Below are 27,081 nucleotides of genomic sequence, written 5' to 3'. Positions count from 1 at the left end.
ATATATCAGAAATGATATTCTAAGATTGTTTATGAAAAAAAATTGGATGACAATAATTTGTCACAAAATGGAAAAATGTTAAATGTCAGCAATAAATATATTAAAAAAACACTCCTCGTATGCCCAAAGTATGTGTTTATCTTTTAGCTACTAGTGAAGAACGTATTTCTAAGGTTGGCATTATGGCTCTTATGATCTCCCAATAGATTCTGGGCACAGAGCGGGAAAAAATGTGCGGATTACGTAACTTCCGTTACCTTATCAGTCGCGGTCGAGTCAGTATACGTTATTCATGGCGATGATCTAGTTCAAGTCGATAGAGAAAGTTTACTTGGGGAACTGCGGGTTATATCGATGGTCATTGACAGATGGGGGTAAGGCAATATTTGAAATGATGCCAGAAGTAAGTATCAACGCATTAATAACTCCCTACTTACAGCAGACGGAACATTCCGAGGAAATTGAAATTGTTTACGAAGTGAGCACTTCCTGGTTACGGAGTAGCTATGCTCAGTCAAATTTAGAATTTTGCATATTGTGTCAATAAGTCACTGATTTAGCTTCAAAAATCCTTCAGAATTATATATCAAAGGATGGTATTTCTCCAACTTGGGTACTGGCTCCTTCTCTACTGGGTATTAGCTCCCTCTCTACTGGGTATTAGCTCCCTCCCTTCTGGCTGTTAGCTCCCTCTCTAATGGGTATTAGCCCCCTCTCTACTGGGAAATGGCTTGTTCTCTACTGGGAATTGGCTCCCTTTCTACTGGGTATTATCTCCCTCTCTACTGGGTATTGGCTCCCTCACTACTGGGTATTGGCTCCCTCTCTACTGGGTATTAGCTCCCTCTCTACTGCATATTAGCTCCTTCTCTACTGGGTATTGGCTCCTTCTCTACTGGGTATTAGCTCCCTCCCTTCTGGGTATTAGCTCCCTCTCTACTGGGTATTACCTCCCTCTCTACTGGGTATTGACTCCCTCCCTTCTGGGTATTAGATCCATCTCTACTGGGTATTGGCTCCCTCTCTACTGGGAATTAGCTCCCTCTCTACTGGGTATTAGCTCCCTTTCTACTGGAAATTAGCTCCCTCTCTACTGGGTATTAGCTCCCTCTCTACTGGGTGTTAGCTCCCTCTCTACTGAGTATTAGCTATCTCTCTACTGGGTATTAGCTCCCTCTCTACTCGGTATTATCTCCTTCTCTACTGGGTATTAGCTCCCTCTCTACTGGGTATTAGCTCCCTCTCTACTGGGTATTGTCTCCTTCTCTACTGAGTATAAGCTCCCTCTCTAATGGGTATTAGCTCCTTCTCTACTGGGTATTGACCCCTCCCTTCTGGGTATTAGCTCCCTCTCTACTGGGTATTGTCTCCCTCTCTACTGGGAATTAGCTCCCTCTCTACTGGGTATTAGCTCCCTTTCTACTGGGAATTAGCTCCCTCTCTACGGGGTATTATCTCCTTCTCTACTGGGTATTAGCTCCCTCTCTACTGGGTATTAACTCCCTCTCTACTGGGTATTATCTCCCTCTCTACTGAGTATTAGCTCCCTCTCTACTGGGTATTAGCTCCCTCTCTACTGGGTATTGTCTCCTTCTCTACTGAGTATTAGCTCCCTCTCTACTGGGTATTAGCTCCCTCTCTACTGAGTATTAGCTCCCTCTCTACTGGGTATTAGCTCCCTCTCAACTGGGTATTGCCTCCCTCCCTTCTGGGTATAAGATCCCTCTCTATTGGGTATTGAATCCCTCTCTACCGGGTATTAGCTCCCTTTCTACTGGGAATTAGCTCCCTCTCTACTGGGTATTATCTCCTTCTCTACTGGGTATTAGCTCCCTCTCTACTGGGTATTAACTCCCTCTCTACTGGGTATTATCTCCCTCTCTACTGAGTATTAGCTCCCTCTCTACTGGGTATTAGCTCCCTCTCTACTGGGTATTGTCTCCTTCTCTACTGAGTATTAGCTCCCTCTCTACTGGGTATTGGCTCCCTCTCTACTGGGTGTTAGCTCCCACTCTACTGGGTGTTAGCTCCCTCTCTACTGGGTATGAGCTCCCTCTCTACTGGGTATTAGCTCCCTCTCTACTGGGTATTAGCTCCCTCTCTACTGGGTATTAGCTCCCTCTCTACTGGGTACCAGCTCCCTCTCTACTGGGCATTAGCTCCCTCTCTACTGGTTATTAGCTCAATCTCTACTGAGTATTAGCTCCCTCTCTACTGGGTATTAGCTCCCTCTCTACTGGGTATTGTCTCCTTCTCTACTGGGTATTGACTCCCTCTCTACTGGGTATTAGCTCCCTCTCTACTGAGTATTAGCTCCCTCTCTACTGGGTATTAGCTCCCTCTCTACTGTGTATTGTCTCCCTCTCGACTGGGTGTTAGCTCTCTCTCTACTGGGTATTAGCTCCCTCTCTACTGGGTATTGGCTCCCTCTCTACTGGGTGTTAGCTCCCTCTCTACTGGGTGTTAGCTCCCTCTCTACTGGGTATGAGCTCCCTCTCTACTGGGTATTGACTCCCTCTCTACTGGGTATTAGCTCCTTCTCTACTGGGTATTAGCTCCCTCTCTACTGGGTGTTAGCTCCCTCGCTACTGAGTATTAGCCCCCTCTCTACTGGGTATTGTCTCCCTCTCTACTGAGTATTAGCTCCCTCTCTACTGGGTATTAGCTCCCTCTCTACTGGGTATTGTCTCCTTCTCTACTGAGTATTAGCTCCCTCTTTACTGGGTATTAGCTCCCTCTCTACTGAGTATTAGCTCCCTCTCTACTGGGTATTAGCTCCCTCTCTACTGTGTATTGTCTCCCTCTCTATTGGGTGTTAGCTCTCTCTCTACTGGGTATTAGCTCCCTCTCTACTGGGTATTGGCTCCTTCTCTACTGGATGTTAGCTCCCTCTCTACTGGGTGTTAGCTCCCTCTCTACTGGGTATTAGCTCCCTCCCTTCTGGCTGTTAGCTCCCTCTCTAATGGGTATTAGCCCCCTCTCTACTGGGAAATGGCTTCTTCTCTACTGGGAATTGGCTCCCTTTCTACTGGGTATTATCTCCCTCTCTACTGGGTATTGGCTCCCTCACTACTGGGTATTGGCTCCCTCTCTACTGGGTATTAGCTCCCTCTCTACTGCATATTAGCTCCTTCTCTACTGGGTATTGGCTCCTTCTCTACTGGGTATTAGCTCCCTCCCTTCTGGGTATTAGCTCCCTCTCTACTGGGTATTACCTCCCTCTCTACTGGGTATTGACTCCCTCCCTTCTGGGTATTAGCTCCCTCCCTTCTGGGTATTGGCTCCCTCTCTACTGGGTATTAGCTCCCTCTCTACTGGGTATTAGCTCCTTCTATACTGGGTATTGGCTCCTTCTCTACTGAGTATTAGCTCCCTCTCTACTGGGTATTGACCCCCTCCCTTCTGGGTATTAGCTCCCTCTCTACTGGGTATTGACCCCTCCCTTCTGGGTATTAGCTCCCTCTCTACTGGGTATTAGCTCCCTCTCTACTGGGTATTGTCTCCTTCTCTACTGAGTATTAGCTCCCTCTCTACTGGGTATTAGCTCCCTCTCTACTGAGTATTAGCTCCCTCTCTACTGGGTATTAGCTCCCTCTCTACTGTGTATTGTCTCCCTCCCTACTGGGTGTTAGCTCTCTCTCTACTGGGTATTAGCTCCCTCTCTACTGGGTATTGGCTCCTTCTCTACTGGATGTTAGCTCCCTCTCTACTGGGTGTTAGCTCCCTCTCTACTGGGTATTAGCTCCCTCTCTACTGGGTATTAGCTCCCTATCTGCTGGGTATTAGCTCCCTCTCTCCTGGGTACTAGCTCCCTCTCTACTGGGTATTAGCTCCCTCTCTACTGGGTATTAGCTCAATCTCTACTGGGTGTTAGCTCCCTCTTTACTGGGTATTAGTTCCCTCTCTACTGGGTATTGACTTCCTCTTTTCTGGGTATTGACTCCCTCTCTACTGGGTATTAGCTCCTTCTCTACTGGGTATTAGCTCCCTCTCTAATGAGTATTAGCTCCCTCCCTTTTTGGGTATTGGCTCCCTCTCTACTGGGTATTGACTCCCTCTCTACCTGGTATTAATCCCCTGTCTACTGGGTATTGTCTCCCTCTCTACTGGGTATTGGCTCCCTCTCCACTGAGTATTAGCTCCCTCTCTACTAGGTATTAGCTCCCTCTCTACTGTGTATTGTCTCCCTCTCTACTGGGTGTTAGCTGTCTCTCTACTGGGTATTAGCTCTCTCTCTACTGGGTATTGGCTCCCTCTCTACTGGGTGTTAGCTCCCTCTGTACTGGGTGTTAGCTCCCTCTCTACTGGGTATTAGCTCCCTCTCTACTGGGTATTAGCTCCCTCTCTACTGGGTACTAGCTCCCTCTCTACTGGGTATTACCTCCCTCTCTACTGGGTATTAGCTCAATCTCTACTGGGTGTTAGCTCCCTCTTTTCTGGGTATTAGCTCCCTCTCTACTGGGTATTGACTCCCTCTTTTCTGGGTATTGACTCCCTCTCTACTGGGTATTAGCTCCTTCTCTACTGGGTATTAGCGCCCTCTCTAATGGGTGTTAGCTCCCTCTCTACTGAGTATTAGCTATCTCTCTACTGGGTATTAGCTCCCTCTCTACTCGGTATTATCTCCCTCTCTACTGAGTATTAGCTCCCTCTCTACTGGGTATTAGCTCCCTCTCTACTGGGTATTGTCTCCTTCTCTACTGAGTATTAGCTCCCTCTCTACTGGGTATTAGCTCCCTCTCTACTGAGTATTAGCTCCCTCTCTACTGGGTATTAGCTCCCTCTCTACTGTGTATTGTCTCCCTCCCTACTGGGTGTTAGCTCTCTCTCTACTGGGTATTAGCTCCCTCTCTACTGGGTATTGGCTCCTTCTCTACTGGATGTTAGCTCCCTCTCTACTGGGTGTTAGCTCCCTCTCTACTGGGTATTAGCTCCCTCTTTACTGGGTATTAGCTCCCTCTCTGCTGGGTGTTAGCTCCCTCTCTGCTGGGTACTAGCTCCCTCTCTACTGGGTATTAGCTCCCTCTCTACTGGGTATTAGCTCAATCTCTACTGGGTGTTAGCTCCCTCTTTACTGGGTATTAGCTCCCTCTCTACTGGGTATTGACTTCCTCTTTTCTGGGTATTGACTCCCTCTCTACTGGGTATTAGCTCCTTCTCTACTGGGTATTAGCTCCCTCTCTAATGAGTATTAGCTCCCTCCCTTTTTGGGTATTGGCTCCCTCTCTACTGGGTATTGACTCCCTCTCTACCTGGTATTAATCCCCTGTCTACTGGGTATTGTCTCCCTCTCTACTGGGTATTGGCTCCCTCTCTACTGAGTATTAGCTCCCTCTCTACTAGGTATTAGCTCCCTCTCTACTGTGTATTGTCTCCCTCTCTACTGGGTGTTAGCTGTCTCTCTACTGGGTATTAGCTCCCTCTCTACTGGGTATTGGCTCCCTCTCTACTGGGTGTTAGCTCCCTCTGTACTGGGTGTTAGCTCCCTCTCTACTGGGTATTAGCTCCCTCTCTACTGGGTATTAGCTCCCTCTCTACTGGGTATTAGCTCCCTCTCTACTGGGTACTAGCTCCCTCTCTACTGGGTATTACCTCCCTCTCTACTGGGTATTAGCTCAATCTCTACTGGGTGTTAGCTCCCTCTTTTCTGGGTATTAGCTCCCTCTCTACTGGGTATTGACTCCCTCTTTTCTGGGTATTGACTCCCTCTCTACTGGGTATTAGCTTCTTCTCTACTGGGTATTAGCTCCCTCTCTAATGGGTATTAGCTCCCTCCCTTCTGGGTATTGGCTCCCTCTCTACTGGGTACTAGCTCCCTCTCTACTGGGTATTAGCTCCCTCTCTACTGGGTATTAGCTCCCTCTCTACTGGGTGTTAGCTCCCTCTTTACTGGGTATTAGCTCCGTCTCTACTGGGTATTGACTCCCTCTTTTCTGGGGATTGACTCCCTCTCTACTGGGTATTGGCTCCCTCTCTACTGGGTACTAGCTCCCTCTCTACTGGGTATTAGCTCCCTCTTTTCTGGGGATTGACTCTCTCTCTACTGTGTATTGGCTCCCTCTCTACTGGGTGTGAGCTCCCTATCTACTTGGTATTGGATCCCTCTCTACTGGGTATTAGCTCCCTGTCTAACTGGCATTGGCTCCCTGTGTACCAATTACTATTGTTGTTGGGTCCCTCGTTACTAAGTTACAAACTTACGTCCCTAGGATCATCGCTCAGGTTTTCCATTTTCAATAGACCCGTGAAGATTCCGGGGTAGAATAGGTCTTCAGCAACCCATGCTTGTCGTAAAAGGTGACTAACGGGATCTGGTGGTCAGGTTCACTGACTTGGTTGATGCATGTCATCGATCCCAATTGCATGGATCGATGCTCATGATATTAATCACTGGATTGTCTGGTGCAGACTCGATTATTTACAGATCGCCGTCATATAGCGCGAATATTGCTGAGTGCGGCGTTAAACAACAAACCAATCAACCAACCATTTTCAATATGGCCACCACAATTTCCTCTGTCAATAGTTTTCAAAATGTAATGAACTTGGCATGTGTATAGTTAGTAGTGGTGATTGACACATATGTTCGGGATATTCCATATTTTGACCTCAATTTGACTTGTTGAAACATGCTCTTAAAGCTCTCAAAATTCACTCCAGGGTCTGTAAACATCATCAGCCACTGGACTTGAAACGTGACATTCTTCTTTCAACCAATGATGACACTTTTATTTGTTACAGAAGTTCAAATCTGATTTTCGACATGGCCACCACAGCAGCCATTTTGAAATACCTAATCATGGCCACTGCTCAGCTGTTTATTCCAACATTATAATGTAATGCCCTCAAAATGCATTTTTTGGTGCTGTAAAAAAATTGTCTGAAATTGTGTCCTGTTCATCTCCTTATCATGATTAGTGTTTTTCGTGTGTCATAACTGGAATCATTGTATGACATAAGAACAATTATAAGGCTCAGAGTTGAAAAATATGTTGTGTAAAATAAATTTGATTGTTGTGTATTACAACTATGTTATATAAAAGGTTTTGAAACCTTGTGGAAATTTATTTACCTGTTTCAGATATGTTCATACAATTCTCCTTGGATGCCTTATTTCACAAATTCATATAAATAATACAAATGTGATAGAATGTTTTATCGTTATCCTAACACATTGTAGGAACATTTAGAGGAATCACCAAGTAGGTAAATAATAAATGGTAGTGTCATTATAATATGTGAAAACTTTAATTACCTCTTCAGCCTTAGAGCTGAACCCGCTGAGAAATGGACACAGAACAGCTGATAAGTTTCTCGGATGATGAGATCGAAGGTGGGAATGAAGGGGGTTCAGAGTTGCCGAAACCCCTCCGAGGTCCCTCCCTGGATGAGGCAGCTGGATGGGGGTTGGACCTGCGCGTCTCACACGAGGACAACGTGGACATCGGAGTGGACTTCCGAGAACAGACGTCTCTACCACCCAATGCTCGCCTGGACACACTCAAGGAACACGTGTGGAGATCGACTACAGAATCAGCATCTGAACTGGAAGCCACGGAGAGGAAACTTGTAAATGCTGATGAGGAAGGTAACCATTTTGACCCCAGCGTTCATCATACTGATGTTGTCATTGTTGATGAAGTCACTGGCATCCAAACACGACATCGAGTGTCTGAGAACCAGCGTCCAGGGAGTATCAACACAAACCAAGACAACCCATGTCCGCCATCTGTCCAGGATGAAAGTAGTTCCTGGCGACCCCCAGTCCCACCAGATCCAGTGTTGACTGGCATCGCTCCACCTTTGTCGGAAGGGAAGAAGTATCATGTTTTCTTCTCCTATGAATTAGCTGATCGAGACTGGGTCGACATGGTGAGGCAGAAATTGGAGGCCCCGGAATTCGGATTCAGGTGCAGCGTCCACGAACGAGACTTCCATGGTGGCAAGGGCGTCATTGAGAACATCACTGAGCACATCCGTATTTCTGAGAAGACTGTGATGGTTCTGACGCCTGACTTCACTCAGAGCCGCTGGTGTATGTTTGAGGTTGAGCTGGGGATGATCCTGAGCCTGGAAGAGCGTCAACTCCTGGTGATCCCAGTGCTGGTGAAGGACTGCCCCATCCCAGACAGTATCAAGACTCTCACGTATATAGACGCTTCATCTGGTAACGAGTGGTGGCAGCGCTTCATAGATGCCATATTGTCAAGAGGTAGGGCTGCTTTAGATATACGATCCAGCAATGTGATAAATGATAGTTATAACTGATTCGGAGATTACAAGTAACTGTGCTTCATAATAAAGTGGTGTAAATGTTATGTTATTAAAAATAACATAATATTTGGTCATTCGTCTGATCAATGTAATATCATAACAATGCTGTAGATGACGTCCCCAGAGAGAGGATATCGTTTCGAGGAACATTAAAATGTCCGGCAACTTCGTTTTGCGCCATTCCTGATGGCAGGAGACACACGGCGGGTAGACGTTGATGTTCAGCAAGCCGTGGCACTGTGAAAGCGTTATTTTCGGTTAAACAAAAGTGTTTTCATGAGCACATGTTCGCTAAACAATCATTGTGTGCTGTTTTCATTCAAACACCACGTGTGTGAGTATCATGCTCCCAACAAACTCACAAACACCTAAATTATGCGCCGTGCATTATCATCCACGTGCACATTTTGAATCACTTACTTAAAGTCGAGGAGATGTATTCATGTATATGTATTGGAAGATGTATTTCAATTTCATCATAAATTTATTTTTATGTTACTATTTTTTCCGTTAGTAAACATAAAGAGAGCATGATTTTAAGCTCTCCTTGTTATCGTCAAGTGAGCATGTCACAGCTCTTCGTCAGTTGTCCATCCGTCGGTCCGTCTTTCCGTCCGTTTATGAACTTTTTTTATCCTCATCTCTGGAACATGTTTAATAAACTTCGACAAATGCGTTCCAACTGTCTCCGACTGCAACAACGAACACATTTCACTTTTGAAAAATCAAGGATGATCCTTCCTGACGGTGAACTAAGGTTGTCCTTTTGACACTTTCAAAACAAATATCCTTAAAAAAACTTACAATATATTTTTACCGAATGCTCACTATATTGTTGTCATTCTTTAAACAATCCTTGTATGTATGTATAGACGATATTTCTTGTATATGATTGGTTGGCTGTGAAGGACAAGGTCACTACTATGGCACCACCAGCTTATGGCCTGCATAATTTGTGTATTTTTTGGCAGGATATTCAGCAGAAAGCTTACTGTGAACTTTGCATGAATTTTGGTCAAGGTCACGAGAATTATAAAATCAGGAAACTGTTGGCAAAATGAGAAAGTTTTTTTTTGTATTACTTCATTCATGAAAGTATTCATTGAAAACTACAACAGGAATGAGTATTCATGAACACATGCTGATGACACAGTAGGACTTGTACAATGGACAATGCTTTTTGCCGAGATTTCTTTCCATTATGGAATTGTTTTGTCTCTATGTTTGTCACACGCATGGTTGATAACAGGTATATGGTACAAAGGGTCAAATACGTTTTTGCTGCACTTTAGCTTGTTATGACGTATTTTTTATTCTATTTTGGCTCTAAACAAAATCAATATAATCAAACAGAATAGTTGTTTTAGTGTAATTGTATAGAAATGTTTGCAAATATATAAAAAACATTCCAAAATCATTAGCAATCTCTGATGAGAGCAGAATCATGAATCACTAATTAAGAATCACTATCAAATAGTGATGATCCCAGGTGTTCGTGAAAAGTGAGCGTGTTCTGCCCAACCGATGACACCCATCACAAACACATGCAAAAGGAAGTCAAGTGTTCACCTAAAAACACGGTACATATGGCTAAACTTAGTAATTGAACTTGATTGTGTCAACAGCAAATTTCCGAAACCCAAACATGTGACATGGGCAGTATTACCATGGAACATCACAGATGATTGAATTCATAACAACGTTGAGTGACTCTGATTGTCAAACAGGAAACATGGATGTCCTGGCAACACTTTCCTCTGACTGGCGGTGTCCGATGGGAGAGGAGTTGAGAGTATCGTATATCCCTGAAGCTCTTCTTGCACCCGGTGTTCAGGTACCACAAGAAGATTTATATGAATAAAAAATGTGTAGTTGATATATTTATGCGATGATAATCTCGTTTGGTTTGAATACCTAATGGTAAAAAATTACTGATAAATATAAATCGTCACACACCCCGGTGAGTCAGATAAAATGTCTCTGCCCAAACATTACTTTTGTAGTTGATGCGGCACGGCACGGATAATGAAATGGTACAGAGCATATGATGAAGCACGGGGACTTCAGTCTCCCAGCAGTAACATCGCCCCAGTTCAAGTTAATATAAAACATCAATGAAAGAGAATAACTAATCACGATTGTCCGCCGAAACAAATTCTATTTGTCCTAAAAGGCAAAATAATGGTGGAAATATTATGAATGGATCACTGAAAATCAGTGATGACACCAGGTGTTCGAGAAAAGGGTGAGCATGTCCTGTCCAAACGATAACATGGTTATATCCTTGTCACTAACCCGTTACTTCCACATGCAGAAAACTATATTTTCAGCTTTCTTTACAATTCCTATTTGGCGCCATGTCCGGCAATGGTCAAAGTCATCTTTGAGGTTTATTCATTCATTATTAGTTATTGTTGCATTTCTACTTGTTCCATTCTCAGTTTTGATACTTAAGAAGTTATGTTGATTAAGGTCAGTGTGTGGAAGTAATGTTTATTGATTGGAAGTAGGTGGTGGTATTTCGAGATTGAAGAATATTTGAGGAAATGCCTGTGACGGGGCTGCTGCTATTTAAGTACTTCCAAACAGCTCCTGGCTACATGACTCTTACGTCCTATGATCATCTACCAATGAGGCAGCATTCTCAGAACCCTAAGTTCTCTCAGCTCTGTGTTACGTGTCGATTCCCAGATTGTTACAGAATCTGTTAGACCTGATAGCTCCCGTGTTGACAGGGCTGATGTCAAGGGACATATGTTGACTGCAATAAGAATCTGGTATCTAAGACCGGAAGCGACATTATCCGAATCTGAAGTACTCTTTGCTCTGTAAGAAATGGTACTTTATGTTCTGTTGCTTCAGTACAGAAAACATGTATAAGACAAAACCGTTTTCTTTTCCGAAACCCGAAGTGACATTCCGAAACGAGAGTATCAATAATTTTGTTACAAATTCAGCTGAGGCGACATATTTCCAGTTTCAAGGTTCGTATGAAGCCGACTTTCGTGTAACTCAATCTGAGGTGAACAAATGTCTATGTTTGATGCTGTATTTGTCTTTAATATCTTTCTAAAATATCTCGAAAACGTGACATTGATTTCAATTTCATTGAAACTTTTTCAAGAAAATCCCACATCTTTGTATTGTTCCAGATGACTGCCAGAGACTTCGACCAGGTCACTGCCAAGATGAAGACTGCAGCCAAGCTGAGTCTGTATTGCTGCAACACAACACCATGTTGTGTCGTCACCTTTCTTGGGCTCATCATAACGCTAATTATGGACGTTATTATCGTTTCCTTATCCGGATTCGTGTATGACTTTAACATATTTGCCAGTTTAACTATACCACTACCTTTCATCATGGTCATGGTATTCTTTGGGCAAAGAATTTGGGTAAGTTTAATGGCTTTGCGATGTACAAAATCAATTATCAGCATACCTTAATACATGAAATCGACAATAACAAAGTATAAATACTTATGTATAGTTATAAATAATTATAATTTTTAGAAAGTTTAAACTTATGCCGTTGTGAGTTTAGCAGTTGTTGAATTGAACAACAGTTCTTTTCACAAACGACAGATACATTTTTCCAAAATTTAATTGCCCATAATTAAGAATGCATATAACACACGAGTTCGTATAATACGCGAATAAATAAGTCTTGTGTACATTGATCAATCGAAAGGAGTGCTAATTGGGATTGTTCACTAGCCAATATATTAGCAAAAATCGCCGTGGGCGCTTGTTAGAGCGGGGCGCTTATTACCTCGAATACGGTAATCATTAAAGAAGCAACAGCATTGATCATGCGACTTGCTGTACGTTGACGTGACATAGGCATGTTGCAGTAGGTTGCACGTCAGAATGTTGTTGCCAAAACGCTGCATGTTTCTCCATCGGTCCTGAGCAGAGTGTGGGCCTGATACCAACAAACACATAACGTCGATGATCGGGGCTCTGGGCGCGCAAGGGCAATAGCTCCAACCCAGGCAGATTGGTCAGTGGTGAAGGGAACGTCAGCGCTGGGATAATCTCACGTTGGGCTAATATCATGTTTTCTGAAGAATCAAAGTTCACTCTCGACTTCTGTGACCGAGGGAATCGAGTTCTGAGACGTCCTTATGAGCGTGTTATAGACGTTAACATTGTACAAGATGATCGTGTTTGGGTGTCATAGGTAAATATTATTGGGAGAACATCATATGCATTGCACCACTCATGATGCTATTTGCACAACGTGTTGGCCAACGTTTCACCTTCCAAGATGGTAATGACCGTGCTCATCGTGTCAGGACTGTGACCCACTGGGGCGTCAGTGGCAGACGTTTACGTCAACGTCAAACTCCACCTACCACTGTCAATAAACTCAGTGTTGCTCTCGCTTATGAGTGGAACAACGTGAGTACAGCTGGCAGTGGTTGACTCATCAGAATCATGCCTCGAAGAATTCATGCACAGGTGGTTTTACCCGATACTAGGGACGTTGTCAAAATGCAAACTTCGAATTGACCCCCGGGCTCTTTAATTGAGCCACCCTTTCATCACACCAACCATTAGAACCCGCTAAATATAATCTCCTAAATATTACACAGGAGATATGATCATACCATTTCCATTTGCCAATACTCTATAGATCAGAAGATGTCTTTGCTGATCCTCTACTTGACTTTGTCGTAGTATATATGATGCCTGACCCGTGAAGATTCCGGGGTAGAATAGGTCTTCAGCAACCCATGCTTGCCGTAAAAGGTGACTATGCTTGTCGTAAAGGGCGACTAATGCGATCGGGTGGTCAGGCTCGCTGACTTGGTTGATGCATGTCATCGAACCCATTTGTGTGGATCGATGCTCATGATATTAATCACTGGTTTGTCTGGTCCAGACTCGATTATTTTACAGGCCGCCGTCATATAGCTGGAATATTGCTGAGTGCGGCATTAAACAAACAAACAAACAAACAAACAAGATATGATGTCTGGGCCACAGAGATGTTTTTTTTACCGATATTAGTGACATTGGCTAAAAATTACAAATTTCGAATTTGAACCACGACCTCTTTAACGATCAAGTCTTCTCATCTTCTCACGACACCGACCATTAGCACCGTTAGATCAGATTGCCTACTCCCCAGCAGATATGATCATATCATTTCATTTGCCAATGCCATATGGATCAGAAGATATGTCTTGATGATTCCCACTGTCCCCTACTTTTTTGGCATAGTATACTTGTGTATGATTATGAACTGCCATAAAACAAAGCTTCTTCTTCTGTAAGAACGTGATCTGCATTGCCGTTTGACAGTAGGTTAATATGAACAGGTATGTTTTGAACAATATTTTTTAAGGATGCTAAACATACTTACACGCTGATGAGTAAACAGTGTACATTACACTAGATGTACAGTTCTGGTGATCTTTATACCAATTCTATGTAAATCATAATTTATTTGACTTCACATGTATCTCTGTTTTGTATGTAAGATATTGTATTTGGTATCTGGATATGAGAAGTACGCAGGTGAGGTGGGGTGATGCTTTTGTAAAGAATTAAAAATAATATCAGAAAAATAGAATTTCGAAAGTCGAGGGGGAAAGGTATTCACACGCACGTGAGGTATGGTACCGAAGGACAAAAGGCCAATTACAATAAGAAGCTGTACGCATTGGTCTACCTAAATATGGCCCCTGGCATTTATTGTATTACAAAAATGTTTTTTACAACATTAATCATAGTATGGCTCCGTCCTATCTCAAAGATATTCTACCAAAGATATTCTCAGTCTCAGATACTCTGAAAACACCAGTGTTCCTGTCACAAGACTAAATAGTTGTTCAGAGATTGAAGACATCTAAAGTTTTAACAAAAGAAAGCATCGCAACGAGACCGGAAGTTGGATATGATCCTTTCTATATCCTAAAGCAGACCATTGATACATATACTAGATGACCGGGTATCTCAGCTGATGCAGTGCATATAAATCTTTATACATTTCCTGAGTAAATTTCAGAGGATCAAGCGTCTAAAACGAGCCGTGGTTGCACAAAACAGTGACTTCGTTAAGAACAAATGCCTTGTTGGATTCAAGGCTGTGCCGACCCCCTGTTCCACCCTCAGACTACAGGTAAGTGTTTTTGATTTGCGAGTATCATCCTGAGAGCAGACAGAAATGATGACTTCCCGGTTACAATGTGTCCTGTGACACTGTGTGTGATGCCGACTCTCGTATACTCTCGTTAAGAGGTGATTTGCTAACTGACAAGCACAGGTTAACTTAGAAATCGGTTCATGCAATACTAAACTGTGAAATCAGTACTGCACCACTAAAAAGCAATGAATGATTAATAAATCATATTACTACAAACAGTTTCTTCCACCCTGTCATGTAGTGCCACTCCTATAGTATCCTCCCTATAGTATCCTTCCACCCCGTCAATCAATCAATCTTTATTCATGGTACTGATGAGGCCAAAGGCCTATAGTACATTGTCTGGGGCGTGTTACAAATTCATACATTTTCTTAGTTTCATAGCATGATAAATGAACATTGATACATTTCTCATAGTTTCTGTACAAAGTCATTAATTTACAAAAAAGTTTATGTTCTCTTGCAATACATTTAGATTTGCCTTTTTCAATAAATAGATCATGTGAGCCACAACGAAATCAAGAAAGAGCTGTTCTTAACTTATGTAAATTTACACTTAATTGATAAGGTTCTAGTATAATAGTATTCCTAAATGTAGTGTAGCAATTTGCTTTTCTAGAATCGGGCTTATTCTTTTTATCAATTATTTCAAAGTAAACATCATATGTAATGTTCAGAACTCTAAGACTTTTTAATATCCCTACAAAAAAGTTCTTGGCTTGCAATGAAATGTTATGTGCATGTATCCTTCCACCCTGTCATGTTGTATAACTGCCACTGCCAAGGTATCCTTCCACCCTGTTAGGTTGTATAACTGCCACTGCCAAGGTATCCTTCCACCCTGTTAGGTTGTATAACTGCCACTGCCAAGGTATCCTTCCACCCTGTTGTGAAGCGCCACTGCCAAGGTATTCTTCAACCCTAGCATGTTGTATCACTGCTATAGTATCCCTCCACCCTGTTGTGTAGTGCCTATGCCAAGGTATCCTTCCATTCCGCTGTGTAGCGCCACTGCCAAGGCATCCACCCTGTTGTGTAGCGCCACTGCCAAGGTATTCTTCCACCCTGTTGTGTAGCGCCACTGCCAAGGTATCCACCCTGTTGTGTTGCGCCACTGCCAAGGTATCCTTCCATCCTGTTGTGTAGCGCCACTGCCAAGGTATCTTCCATCCTGTTGTGTAGCGCCACTGCCAAGGTATTCTTCCACCCTCTTGTGTAGCGCCACTGCCAAGGTATCTTCCATCCTGTTGTGTAGCGCCACTGCCAAGGTATTCTTCCACCCTCTTGTGTAGCACCACTGCCAAGGTATCCTTCCATCCCGTTGTGTAGCGCCACTGTCAAGGCATCCACCCTGTTGTGTAGCGCCACTGCCAAGGTATCCACCCTGTTGTGTAGCGCCACTGCCAAGGTATCCACCCTGTTGTGTAGCGCCACTGCCAAGGTATCCACCCTGTTGTGTAGCGCCACTGCCAAGGTATCCTTCCATCCTGTTGTGTAGCGCCACTGCCAAGGTATCTTCCATCCTGTTGTGTAGCGCCACTGCCAAGGTATTCTTCCACCCTGTTGTGTAGCGCCACTGCCAAGGTATCCTTCCATCCTGTTGTGTAGCCCCACTGCCAAGGTATCCTTCCATCCTGTTGTGTAGCGCCACTGCCAAGGTATCCTTCCATCCTGTTGTGTAGCGCCACTGCCAAGGTATCTTCCACCCTGTTGTGTAGCGCCACTGCCAAGGTATCCTTCCATCCTGTTGTGTAGCGCCACTGCCAAGGTATCTTCCACCCTGTTGTGTAGCGCCACTGCCAAGGTATCCATCCTGTTGTGTAGCGCCACTGCCAAGGTATCCTTCCATCCTGTTGTGTAGCGCCACTGCCAAGGTATCTTCCACCCTGTTGTGTAGCGCCACTGCCAAGGTATCCTTCCATCCTGTTGTGTAGCGCCCCTGCAAAGGTATCTTCCATCCTGTTGTGTAGCGCCACGGCCAAAGTATCCTTCCACCCTGTTGTGTAGCGCCACTGCCAAGGTATTGTTCCACCCTGTTGTGTAGCGCCACTGCCAAGGTATCCTTCCATCCTGTTGTGTAGCGCCACTGCCAAGGTATCCTTCCATCCTGTTGTGTAGCGCCACTGCCAAAGTATCCTTGCACCCTGTTGTGTTGCACCACGGCCAAGGTATCCTTCCATCCTGTTGTGTAGCGCCACTGCCAAGGTATCCTTCCATCCTGTTGTGTAGCGCCACTGCCAACGTATCGTTCCATCCTTTTGTGTAGCGCCACTGCCAAGGTATCCTTCCACCCTAGCATGTTGTATCACTGCTATAGTATCCCTCCACCCTGTCATGTAGTGCCACTGCCAGTGTATTCTTCCACCCTGTTGTGTAGTACTATAGCTAATGTCGAGTAGTAACAATGTATTATTGTCGAAGCCGGTGTACCGTCATCGCTGTCATTTGACTCTGTCTGTTTCAGCTCACCTTCTGGTTCTTCGATATGTTGGAATGTAGGGTAAGTATAATACCACAAAGTCATACACATGTGTTGTTTCCGTAAGAAGAGGACACATATGTTTAGTTACCAGTAACTGTCTGATCTCCCACCAGATATCAGCTTACAATGTGTACTATGTGTTCTGTCGTGACATGTCAGTATGTAACACACTACTAACAAACCAAAACAACAAACTATTGAACATTCTGCAGAAGATGTTGCATCCATGTCATGGGAAGTAGTGTGTCCAAGGGGAGGTAACTCCTACTACCCCAGCGTCAGCTAGTTGTATCAAGAGTTCAGCGATGCCTTTACCGTTCGGAGATTTGTAAAATGAGAATGCTTGAAAGTAAAGTCCATAAGTAACTGTCAGGTGCCCATGTACTTTACAAATGTGTAGAATATGTTTGATCGTCTGATTGTAAAACGTCCTTTTGTGCTTGGTTTATAAAACCTGGAAGAATTTCATTGAGTAAATAATTTCCAGGTATAAAGTGGTTCCACGGAAAGTTGATTGTGATCATTTAAAAGAAACAGTTATTATGAAATAAGACTTATTTTCTGGCATTGACGTTTTAAACTGGGCCGTCCATTTACTAATATTTACCTGCACGTGTACTCTGTACTCTGGCAGAAACATCTGGAAGGAATATTGGCCATGATATCCAACCCAGGAACTTCACTTCAGCCGGATTCATCCTCAGTGTCTGTGAGTATACTTCACATATCTGAAGAAACCTTTCAGCTCCTCCTTCTCACCTTTCAGTGGAGAATCCCAGATCAGTGGAGGAGCTCCTGTTAGTTAGTACTGGCCTGGCTGCACACAACCCTACACAACACACGAACACACACAACCCCACACAGCACATAACCCTACACAACACACGAACACACACAACCCCACACAACACATAACCCCACACAGGACACAACCCCACAGCACACACTCCTACATAATACACAATCTTACACAACACACGAACACACACAACCCAACACAGCACACAACCCTACACAGCACACAACCCAACACAGCACACAACCCAACACAGCACACAACCCTACACAGCACACACCCCCACACAGCACACAACCCTACACAGGACACAACCCCACACAGCACACAACCCTACACAACACACGAACACACACAACACACAACCTCACACAACACACAACCTCACACAGCACACAACCCTACACAACACACAACCTCACACAACACACAACCCAACACAGCACACAACCTCACACAACACACAACCCTACACAGCACACAACCTCACACAACACACAACCCTACACAACACACAACCCTACACAACACACAACCCTACACAACACACAACACCTTTCAGTGGAGAATCCCAGATCAGTGGAGGAGCTCCTGTTAGTTAGTACTGGCCTGGCTGCACACAACCCTACACAACACACGAACACACACAACCCCACACAGCACATAACCCTACACAACACACGAACACACACAACCCCACACAACACATAACCCCACACAGGACACAACCCCACAGCACACACTCCTACATAATACACAATCTTACACAACACACGAACACACACAACCCAACACAGCACACAACCCTACACAGCACACAACCCAACACAGCACACAACCCAACACAGCACACAACCCTACACAGCACACACCCCCACACAGCACACAACCCTACACAGGACACAACCCCACACAGCACACAACCCTACACAACACACGAACACACACAACACACAACCTCACACAACACACAACCTCACACAGCACACAACCCTACACAACACACAACCTCACACAACACACAACCCAACACAGCACACAACCTCACACAACACACAACCCTACACAACACACAACCTCACACAGCACACAACCCTACACAACACACAACCTCACACAACACACAACCCTACACAACACACAACCTCACACAACACACAACCTCACACAACACACAACCTCACACAACACACAACCTCACACAGCACACAACCTCACACAACACACAACCCTACACAACACACAACCTCACACAACACACAACCCAACACAGCACACAACCTCACACAACACACAACCTCACACAGCACACAACCTCACACAACACACAACCCAACACAGCACACAACCTCACACAACACACAACCCTACACAACACACAACCTCACACAACACACAACCCTACACAACACACAACCTCACACAACACACAACCTCACACAACACACAACCTCACACAACACACAACCTCACACAGCACACAACCTCACACAACACACAACCCTACACAACACACAACCTCACACAACACACAACCCAACACAGCACACAACCTCACACAACACACAACCTCACACAGCACACAACCTCACACAACACACAACCCAACACAGCACACAACCTCACACAACACACAACCCTACACAACACACAACCTCACACAACACACAACCTCACACAACACACAACCCTACAGAGCACACAACCTCACACAGCACACAACCTCACACAACACACAACCCTACACAGCACACAACCCTACACAGCACACAACCTCACACAGCACACAACCTTACACAACACACAACCCTACACAGCACACAACCCTACACAACACACAACCCTACACAACACACAACCCTACACAGCACACAACCCTACACAGCACACAACCCTACACAGCACACAACCCAACACAGCACACAACCCTACACAGCACACAACCCTACACAGCACACAACCCTACACAACACACAACCCAACACAGCACACAACCCTACACAGGACACAACCCTACACAGCACACAACCCTACACAACACACAACCCTACACAGCACACAACCCTACACAGCACACAACCCTACACAGCACACAACCCTACACAGCACACAACCCAACACAGCACACAACCCTACACAGCACACAACCCTACACAGCACACAACCTCACACAACACACAACCCTACACAACACACAACCTCACACAACACACAACCTCACACAACACACAACCCTACAGAGCACACAACCTCACACAGCACACAACCTCACACAACACACAACCCTACACAGCACACAACCCTACACAGCACACAACCTCACACAGCACACAACCTTACACAACACACAACCCTACACAGCACACAACCCTACACAACACACAACCCTACACAACACACAACCCTACACAGCACACAACCCTACACAGCACACAACCCTACACAGCACACAACCCAACACAGCACACAACCCTACACAGCACACAACCCTACACAGCACACAACCCTACACAACACACAACCTCACACAACACACAACCCTACACAACACACAACCCTACACAGCACACAACCCTACACAGCACACAACCCTACACAGCACACAACCCTACACAGCACACAACCCTACACAACACACAACCCTACACAACACACAACCTCACACAACACACAACCCTACACAGCACACAACCCTACACAGCACACAACCCTACACAGCACACAACCCTACACAGCACACAACCCAACACAGCACACAACCCTACACAGCACACAACCCTACACAGCACACAACCCTACACAGCACACAACCCTACACAGCACACACCCCTACACAACACACAACCTCACACAACACACAACCCCACACAGCACACAACCCTACACAGCACACAACCCTACACAGCACACAACCCTACACAGCACACAACCCTACACAGCACACAACCCCACTCAGAACACAACCCCACACAGCACACAACCCTACACAGCACACAACCCTACACAGCACACAACCCGACACGACAAAAAAAACCACACAGGACACAACCCCACACAGCACACAACCCCACACAGCACACAACCCTACACAGCACACGAACACACACAGCACACAACCCTACACAGCACACGAACACACACAGCTCACAACCCCACACAGCACACACTCCTACATAACACACAATCCTACACAACACACGAACACACACAACCGCACACAGCACACAACCCCACTCAGGACACAACCCCACAGCACACACTCCTACATAATACACAATCTTACACAACACACGAACACACACAACCCAACACAGCACACAACCCCACACAGCTCACACCCCCACACAGCACACACCCCTACACAACACACAACCCTACACCGGACACAACCCCACACAGCACACATTCCCACACAGCACACAACCCCACACAGCACACACCCCTACACAGCACACACCCCTACACAACACACAACCCTACACCGGACACAACCCCACAAAGGACGCAACTCCACACAGCACACAACCCCACTCAGCACACAACCCCACATAACACACAATCCTACACAACACACGAACACACACAACCCCACACAGCACACAACCCCACACAACACACACTCCTACATAACACACAACCCCACATAACACGCAATCCTACACAACACACGAACACACACAACCCCACACAACACACAACCCCAAACAACACACAATTCTACACAACTTCACACAACACACGACCCCACTCAACACAACACACGATTCCACACAACACAACCCCCCATAGCACACAACCCCACACTGGTACAACTCTCTAAGATGAACCAGTCCACTACACCAGTGCCTGCTACAAAGCTCAGCTACACCAGTCCACTAGACCAGTGCCTGCTACAAAGCTCAGCTACACCAGTCTACTAGACCAGTGCCTGCTACAAGGCTCAGCTACACCAGTCCACTAGACCAGTGCCTGCTACAAAGCTCAGCTACACCAGTCCACTAGACCAGTGCCTGCTACAAGGCTCAGCTACACCAGTCCACTAGACCAGTGCCTGCTACAAAGCTCAGCTACACCAGTCCACTAGACCAGTGCCTGCTACAAGGCTCAGCTACACCAGTGCACTAGACCAGTGCCTGCTACAAAGCTCAGCTACACCAGTCCACTAGACCAGTGCCTGCTACAAAGCTCAGCTACACCAGTCCACTAGACCAGTGCCTGCTACAAAGCTCAGCTTCACCAGTCCACTAGACCAGTGCCTGCTACAAGGCTCAGCTTCACCAGTCTACTAGACCAGTGCCTGCTACAAAGCTCAGCAACACCAGTCCACTAGACCAGTGCCTGCTACAAAGCTCAGCAACACCAGTCCACTAGACCAGTGCCTGCTACAAAGCTCAGCTTCACCAGTCATACGTCCTGGATTTGTTGGTTATCATTCATGGCTTTCGCGAACACCTGGTGTCATCACTGATTTTCACTGAGCCGTTCATGTAATTGTCATCACTATTTGGCCTTTTACGCAAAATGGAATCTGTTTCGGCAGATAATCGAGATAATTCTCTGTGGTCACGTTTTTTGTGTGCATTTTGTTAGAGGGGAATACAAAGGGTCGAGTAGTAAGACCTCGATGACGTGGGTCGTTTCTCTGGTCCACAATCAACAATACACAGGCCTCTGTGATACAGATGGAATGTTACATGCCTCTGTAAAACAACAATCATTCCACTATTCCAAGCACATAGCCAGCGTGATAGGCTTGATGATAAAGTACTCATTCTGATATTTCTACCATTTCAGGATCAGGCGATGGATCTTTTGTGCCGCAACAGCGAAGCCTACACCACTGCCTATCAACGTGGTCATTTGAAGGTCAAAGATGATGTCAGACACGTCCGCCATGCTCTGTGTCTTTGTCAGTTTGTAGAGCAAGAGCATGTCGGGAAACTAACGGCCATCCCACCGGACGTCGTGTGAGTTGAGGCTCAGCGTAAACAGACGTACTGACAATGGCCTATGGGTTGACGGTGAGAAGGTAGAAGGTGTTGTGACATTCAGGATGCCGGCGTGAACCGGGGCGTCTGGACATGACAAGGTCGCCATGTGTGTTATTCACTTCTACAATATGTATGTCATCGTAAGTTGCTGTTGGATGTCACAGAACATTTGTTTGGTTCCTGAGTCACGGGCGGACCTATTGTTGACCAAGAAAAGAAATGTGTATGAAGGCATTTGGGTGGAGGATGCCAGCTCAAAGCAACAGACCAGATTATCAAGATGACAGAGACATGTACCTCACTCACACTGATTGGTGTTTGTCCTCTTTACTCACACACGCCACTGACAAGACCGTCAACAGTGTAAATTATAATTACAACTATGACGTCACTCTGTTGCAGTGGCAGTGTTTTATATATATGTTTATTTTCTGTATTTTATATATTTGTATACATATAATGTTTTGAAAAGAAATGGTGTTTTTACTTTTTACTGCATTAAATTGAATAAACCTGTACAGCAGCTGTACTCTACAGCACTGCTTTCAGCAGAATAATGACTTATCTGTGTGTGCAGTTTTCTTTTATACTTGTACTGGCTGTGGGGTGGGGCAGGTAGCCTGGGTCGGTCCTATGTTTGATACAACAAGCTCGTGCATTACGAATGCACTGGCAACATCACTCAAAGCGCACATAATGCACGAGCAGTACGAAAACACGGGCTAGTTCATATATCCGTGCAGCATTGTGTTGTGTTTGTTTCATTGATTGCATGATGTTTTTATCGTTCATGTTGATGACGCAGTAGTTTGTTACTGTGATGTTGTATTGTAAGTTAGATAGCGTACACGTCTCCGGAATGTCCCGCGCTTACCTTAACGTATGAAATACTATATAAGAAACGCCCAGTTTGAATGCGAATCAAACACGTCAAGAGATACTCTTTGCTCAACAATCCCCTGATTTGCCACTTAACCATAAATCACTACATAAAACTGCGAAATCCGACGCATGTTTGGCTAACACCCCGGGACAGTTGGCAGATTGCACAGGTCTTTGACAAGTATAATGGGAGTGGACTACCTGGTTCTTTAATTAAATATAAAACAGAAAGTAGTGACCTGTCTTATCAATGATCAAGGTCATTAGAAAAACAACAACACATAAATAAGTGTTTTACATGATCTCCAAAGTTATGAAATATCTCTATTCTCAACCTGTCACAGAACATCTTTTGCTTTGGGTCAGCTCTGTAAAGGTGAAGGACATCAAAGGTGAAGGTCATCATTCGTATGATTATAAATTCTTGTCAAATGTCTGAGGCACCAATGCCTATATGTCTAACACTTGTTGTTTCTGAACGTTTTTGCAGATAAAGCTGATTGACATCTTCTTTATTATGTATATGAAACTATTTGAACAAATGGTAAAATGTAGTGAATGTCATAAATATATATATTCATGCATGAAACGCTTTGAGTTGCAACTGTTATGAAACTTCAACTGTTTGGGTATTACAAGATACATGATACAAGATACAAGAATATTTAATTAACGTCGGTTATGGGGAAAAACAAATACATATTTAGCTCTTCAGAGTTGGGAACGGGTGGCCCAGTCGTCTTAGTCGCTGCGACTCGCTGTGCAGAGTTGCGTCCCTTGGCCACGCCAGAAACCTGTGATTGTGGGTTCGAATCCCGGTTCGCCCCGATTATGTTTTTAGGTTTGTCAGCACCATACCCGTGATTGTGGGTTAACCGAATGGTAAGCGTCTGAGACCTGCATCACTTCGGGCTATCCCACATTAAGCTGACACGCCGTGATATAACTGGAATACTGTTAAAAGCGGCGTTAAACCCGACTCATTCACTCACTCTTCAGAGATATTTTCCCGGCATGACATAAAACAATAACACAGGCAGGGGATGTACAGGAACTATAGAGTGAATAAGAATTAAACAACATTGCAGCACATAGCAGATGGGAGCGACACAGAGAGCGGTTGCCATTAACATGAACTGCTCCAAGATGATCATTACCAGACTGGTCGCACGTCTCCGACAGACTGGCAGAACCGCAGACAGACCACGGAGTGGCAGACCAAAGGTCACGACCCAGCAGGATGACCGCTTTTTACGGGTACTTCATCTGAGGAACAGATTTCTTACTGTGACGTCATCAGCTGCCAACAGCTTAGGACATCCGGTCAGCAGACAAACAGTGACCGGACGACTACGACATTACGGTCTCCGGGCTCATCACCCTTTCAAGGGCATGACCTTGACCCGTCAACATCGACGTGCCAGATTGACGTGGTGCAGGCAAACCCAGCGATGGCAACAAAGGGAATGGCGGCGAGTGCTGTTTAGTGACGAGAGCAGGTTCCGACTCTTCAAACCTGATTGGCGGAGGCGAGTTTATCGACGACGTGGGGAACGTACGGCTCCTTGTTGTGTCCAGGAGGTGGAACCTTACGGGGGCGGAAGTGTGATAGTCGGGGGCGGCATTTGCGGGGACGAGAAGACGGAACTTGTCAACATCGAAGGCAATCTGACAGCACAACGCTACATTGACAATATCTTACGGCCAGTGGTTCTTCCTTTCATCCACCATCAACAACGGACGGTGTTCAAACAAGATAAAGCCACACCCAATAAAGCCCGTATTACGAGAGACTTCCTCAACGCCAACAACGTGACTGTCCTGCCGTGGCCAGCTCGATCACCAGATCTATCACCCATAGAACACCTCTGGAACTAGCTGGGGCGTCGTCTTCGGAAACGTCAACATCCTCCCTTAAGGAGACAGGCGTTGATCGTTGCCCTTCATGAGGAATGGAATCGCATAATTGCAGTCGATGTGAGGACGCTTGTCTACTCACAAGCGCATTCGAAGATGCATTGCCGCTCATGGAGGTCATATCCCGTATTGAACGGTCTGGGCCGTCGTCACCTTAAAGTTGTAACCAATGTTGTTGACGAAATACCGGACGAAATACCCCTTGTCAAGAAATGTCCCTGTTGGAGGTCAAGGACTTTATTGTTGAAGTAGTAAATTCGCATTTTACTTTTCTGAATGATGAATTTCTACAATACAATTGCTGCTTCAAATATTTGCTTCGCCATATTTTTTGGCCGTCAGTTTTTTATCCCGAAAACAAAAGCTACCGCTTCATCACCATGTCCAATATACCCTCAACATCATTGATTGGGCGGGATGTTTCACCTACGTAAGATTGTCCACAGCTGGAGTCAATTTTGTAGACTAAACCTTTAGGCTCTTGGGGTTTAGTTGTGTTCCTGCCGTTGGCTCCTAGCAGAGTGTTGAGGGAGTTGGAGCTGGTGAAGTGAGTGTCGATGTTGGCTTGCTGTTTGAGGAGGCGGCTGATGATGTGGGAGGCTTTTCCTATGAACGGGTGGGTGATGCGGAAGGGCGCTTATTCGGGTTTGAGGGTCGCAGGTCTGGGTGTGGGATGTAATACAGAGGCGATGACTTTGTCGACGAGTTTGGCTGGATAATTGTTGAGGTGGGTGAAGACTTGGCGGAGGTGTTCGATCTCAGGTTTGGGGTCAGCAGAGGAAAGGTTGATGGCTCGTTTGGTAAGCACCGGTAGCACCAGTAGCACCAGTAGCACCGGTAGCACCGGTAGCACCGGTAGCACCAGTAGCACCGGTAGCAACAGTAGCACCAGTAGCACCGGTAGCACCGGTAGCACCAGTAGCACCGGTAGCACCAGTAGCACCAGTAGCACCAGTAGCACCCACACAACTGGCAGACAGTAGGAGCTTTTTGTCTGACGCCCCACAGAACTACTCCTGCCTTGCCCCGACAGCATGTAATGAAACCAGACAATCAGGTGATGGACCGGCCATTCCAGTGACACGATAACGCATTTACTGATTGTGTTGAAACTAAAAATGATACGTTAATTTTGGATTACGTCTGATGTGTACAAGTGCAGAGATTCTTCTGCTTACAAGTAAATAAAAGCAACACACGATAAGTAAAGATAAACGTTGACAAACATGATCATTTTGGTCAGTGTTTAATGACTCGGTCAGGAAATCAAATATATCATATGTGTTTATAGTTTTCTTATATATAATCCCCACCTTGTTTTAAGCGACTGAATTGTTTAGCATGATCAGGCTTGTTGACTCATTTTGTTTCATTGTACCCCGATAGCGGAATCGTTGTTCATTCCTGGAGTCATGGCGCATAATGTTTACAAAACACAGAACAGAACAAACAAATATACTTACGTACGACACACCTATTTTCCCTGGGATTGTATGGGACCCCAAGGATACACTGGCATGTGCCATCGACACACCTGGAGTCTGAGTAACCACAATCTCCATCGACATTGCATGGAGCCGTCTGCT

At 45.3% G+C, this 27,081-nt stretch overlaps 1 protein-coding gene across 1 annotated transcript; it reads left to right on the top strand.

Moving 5' to 3' along the window:
* The first annotated feature begins 319 nt into the window (after positions 1–319).
* Positions 320–23,249, top strand: LOC139479003 (uncharacterized). Its single transcript, XM_071261729.1, has 8 exons — positions 320–403; positions 7,264–8,212; positions 10,002–10,108; positions 11,427–11,669; positions 14,290–14,403; positions 16,892–16,927; positions 17,544–17,618; positions 22,500–23,249. Exons 2-8 carry the CDS (start codon positions 7,288–7,290, stop codon positions 22,674–22,676), a joined length of 1,677 nt encoding a protein of 558 aa, XP_071117830.1. The 5' UTR covers positions 320–403; positions 7,264–7,287; the 3' UTR covers positions 22,677–23,249.
* The last annotated feature ends 3,832 nt before the right edge of the window (positions 23,250–27,081 follow it).

Source organism: Haliotis cracherodii, unplaced genomic scaffold (assembly GCF_022045235.1).
Source record: "Haliotis cracherodii isolate W230 unplaced genomic scaffold, xgHalCrac1.p SCAF_4, whole genome shotgun sequence".
NCBI lineage: Eukaryota > Metazoa > Mollusca > Gastropoda > Lepetellida > Haliotidae > Haliotis > Haliotis cracherodii.
This window is presented reverse-complemented; position numbering and strand designations above follow the sequence as displayed.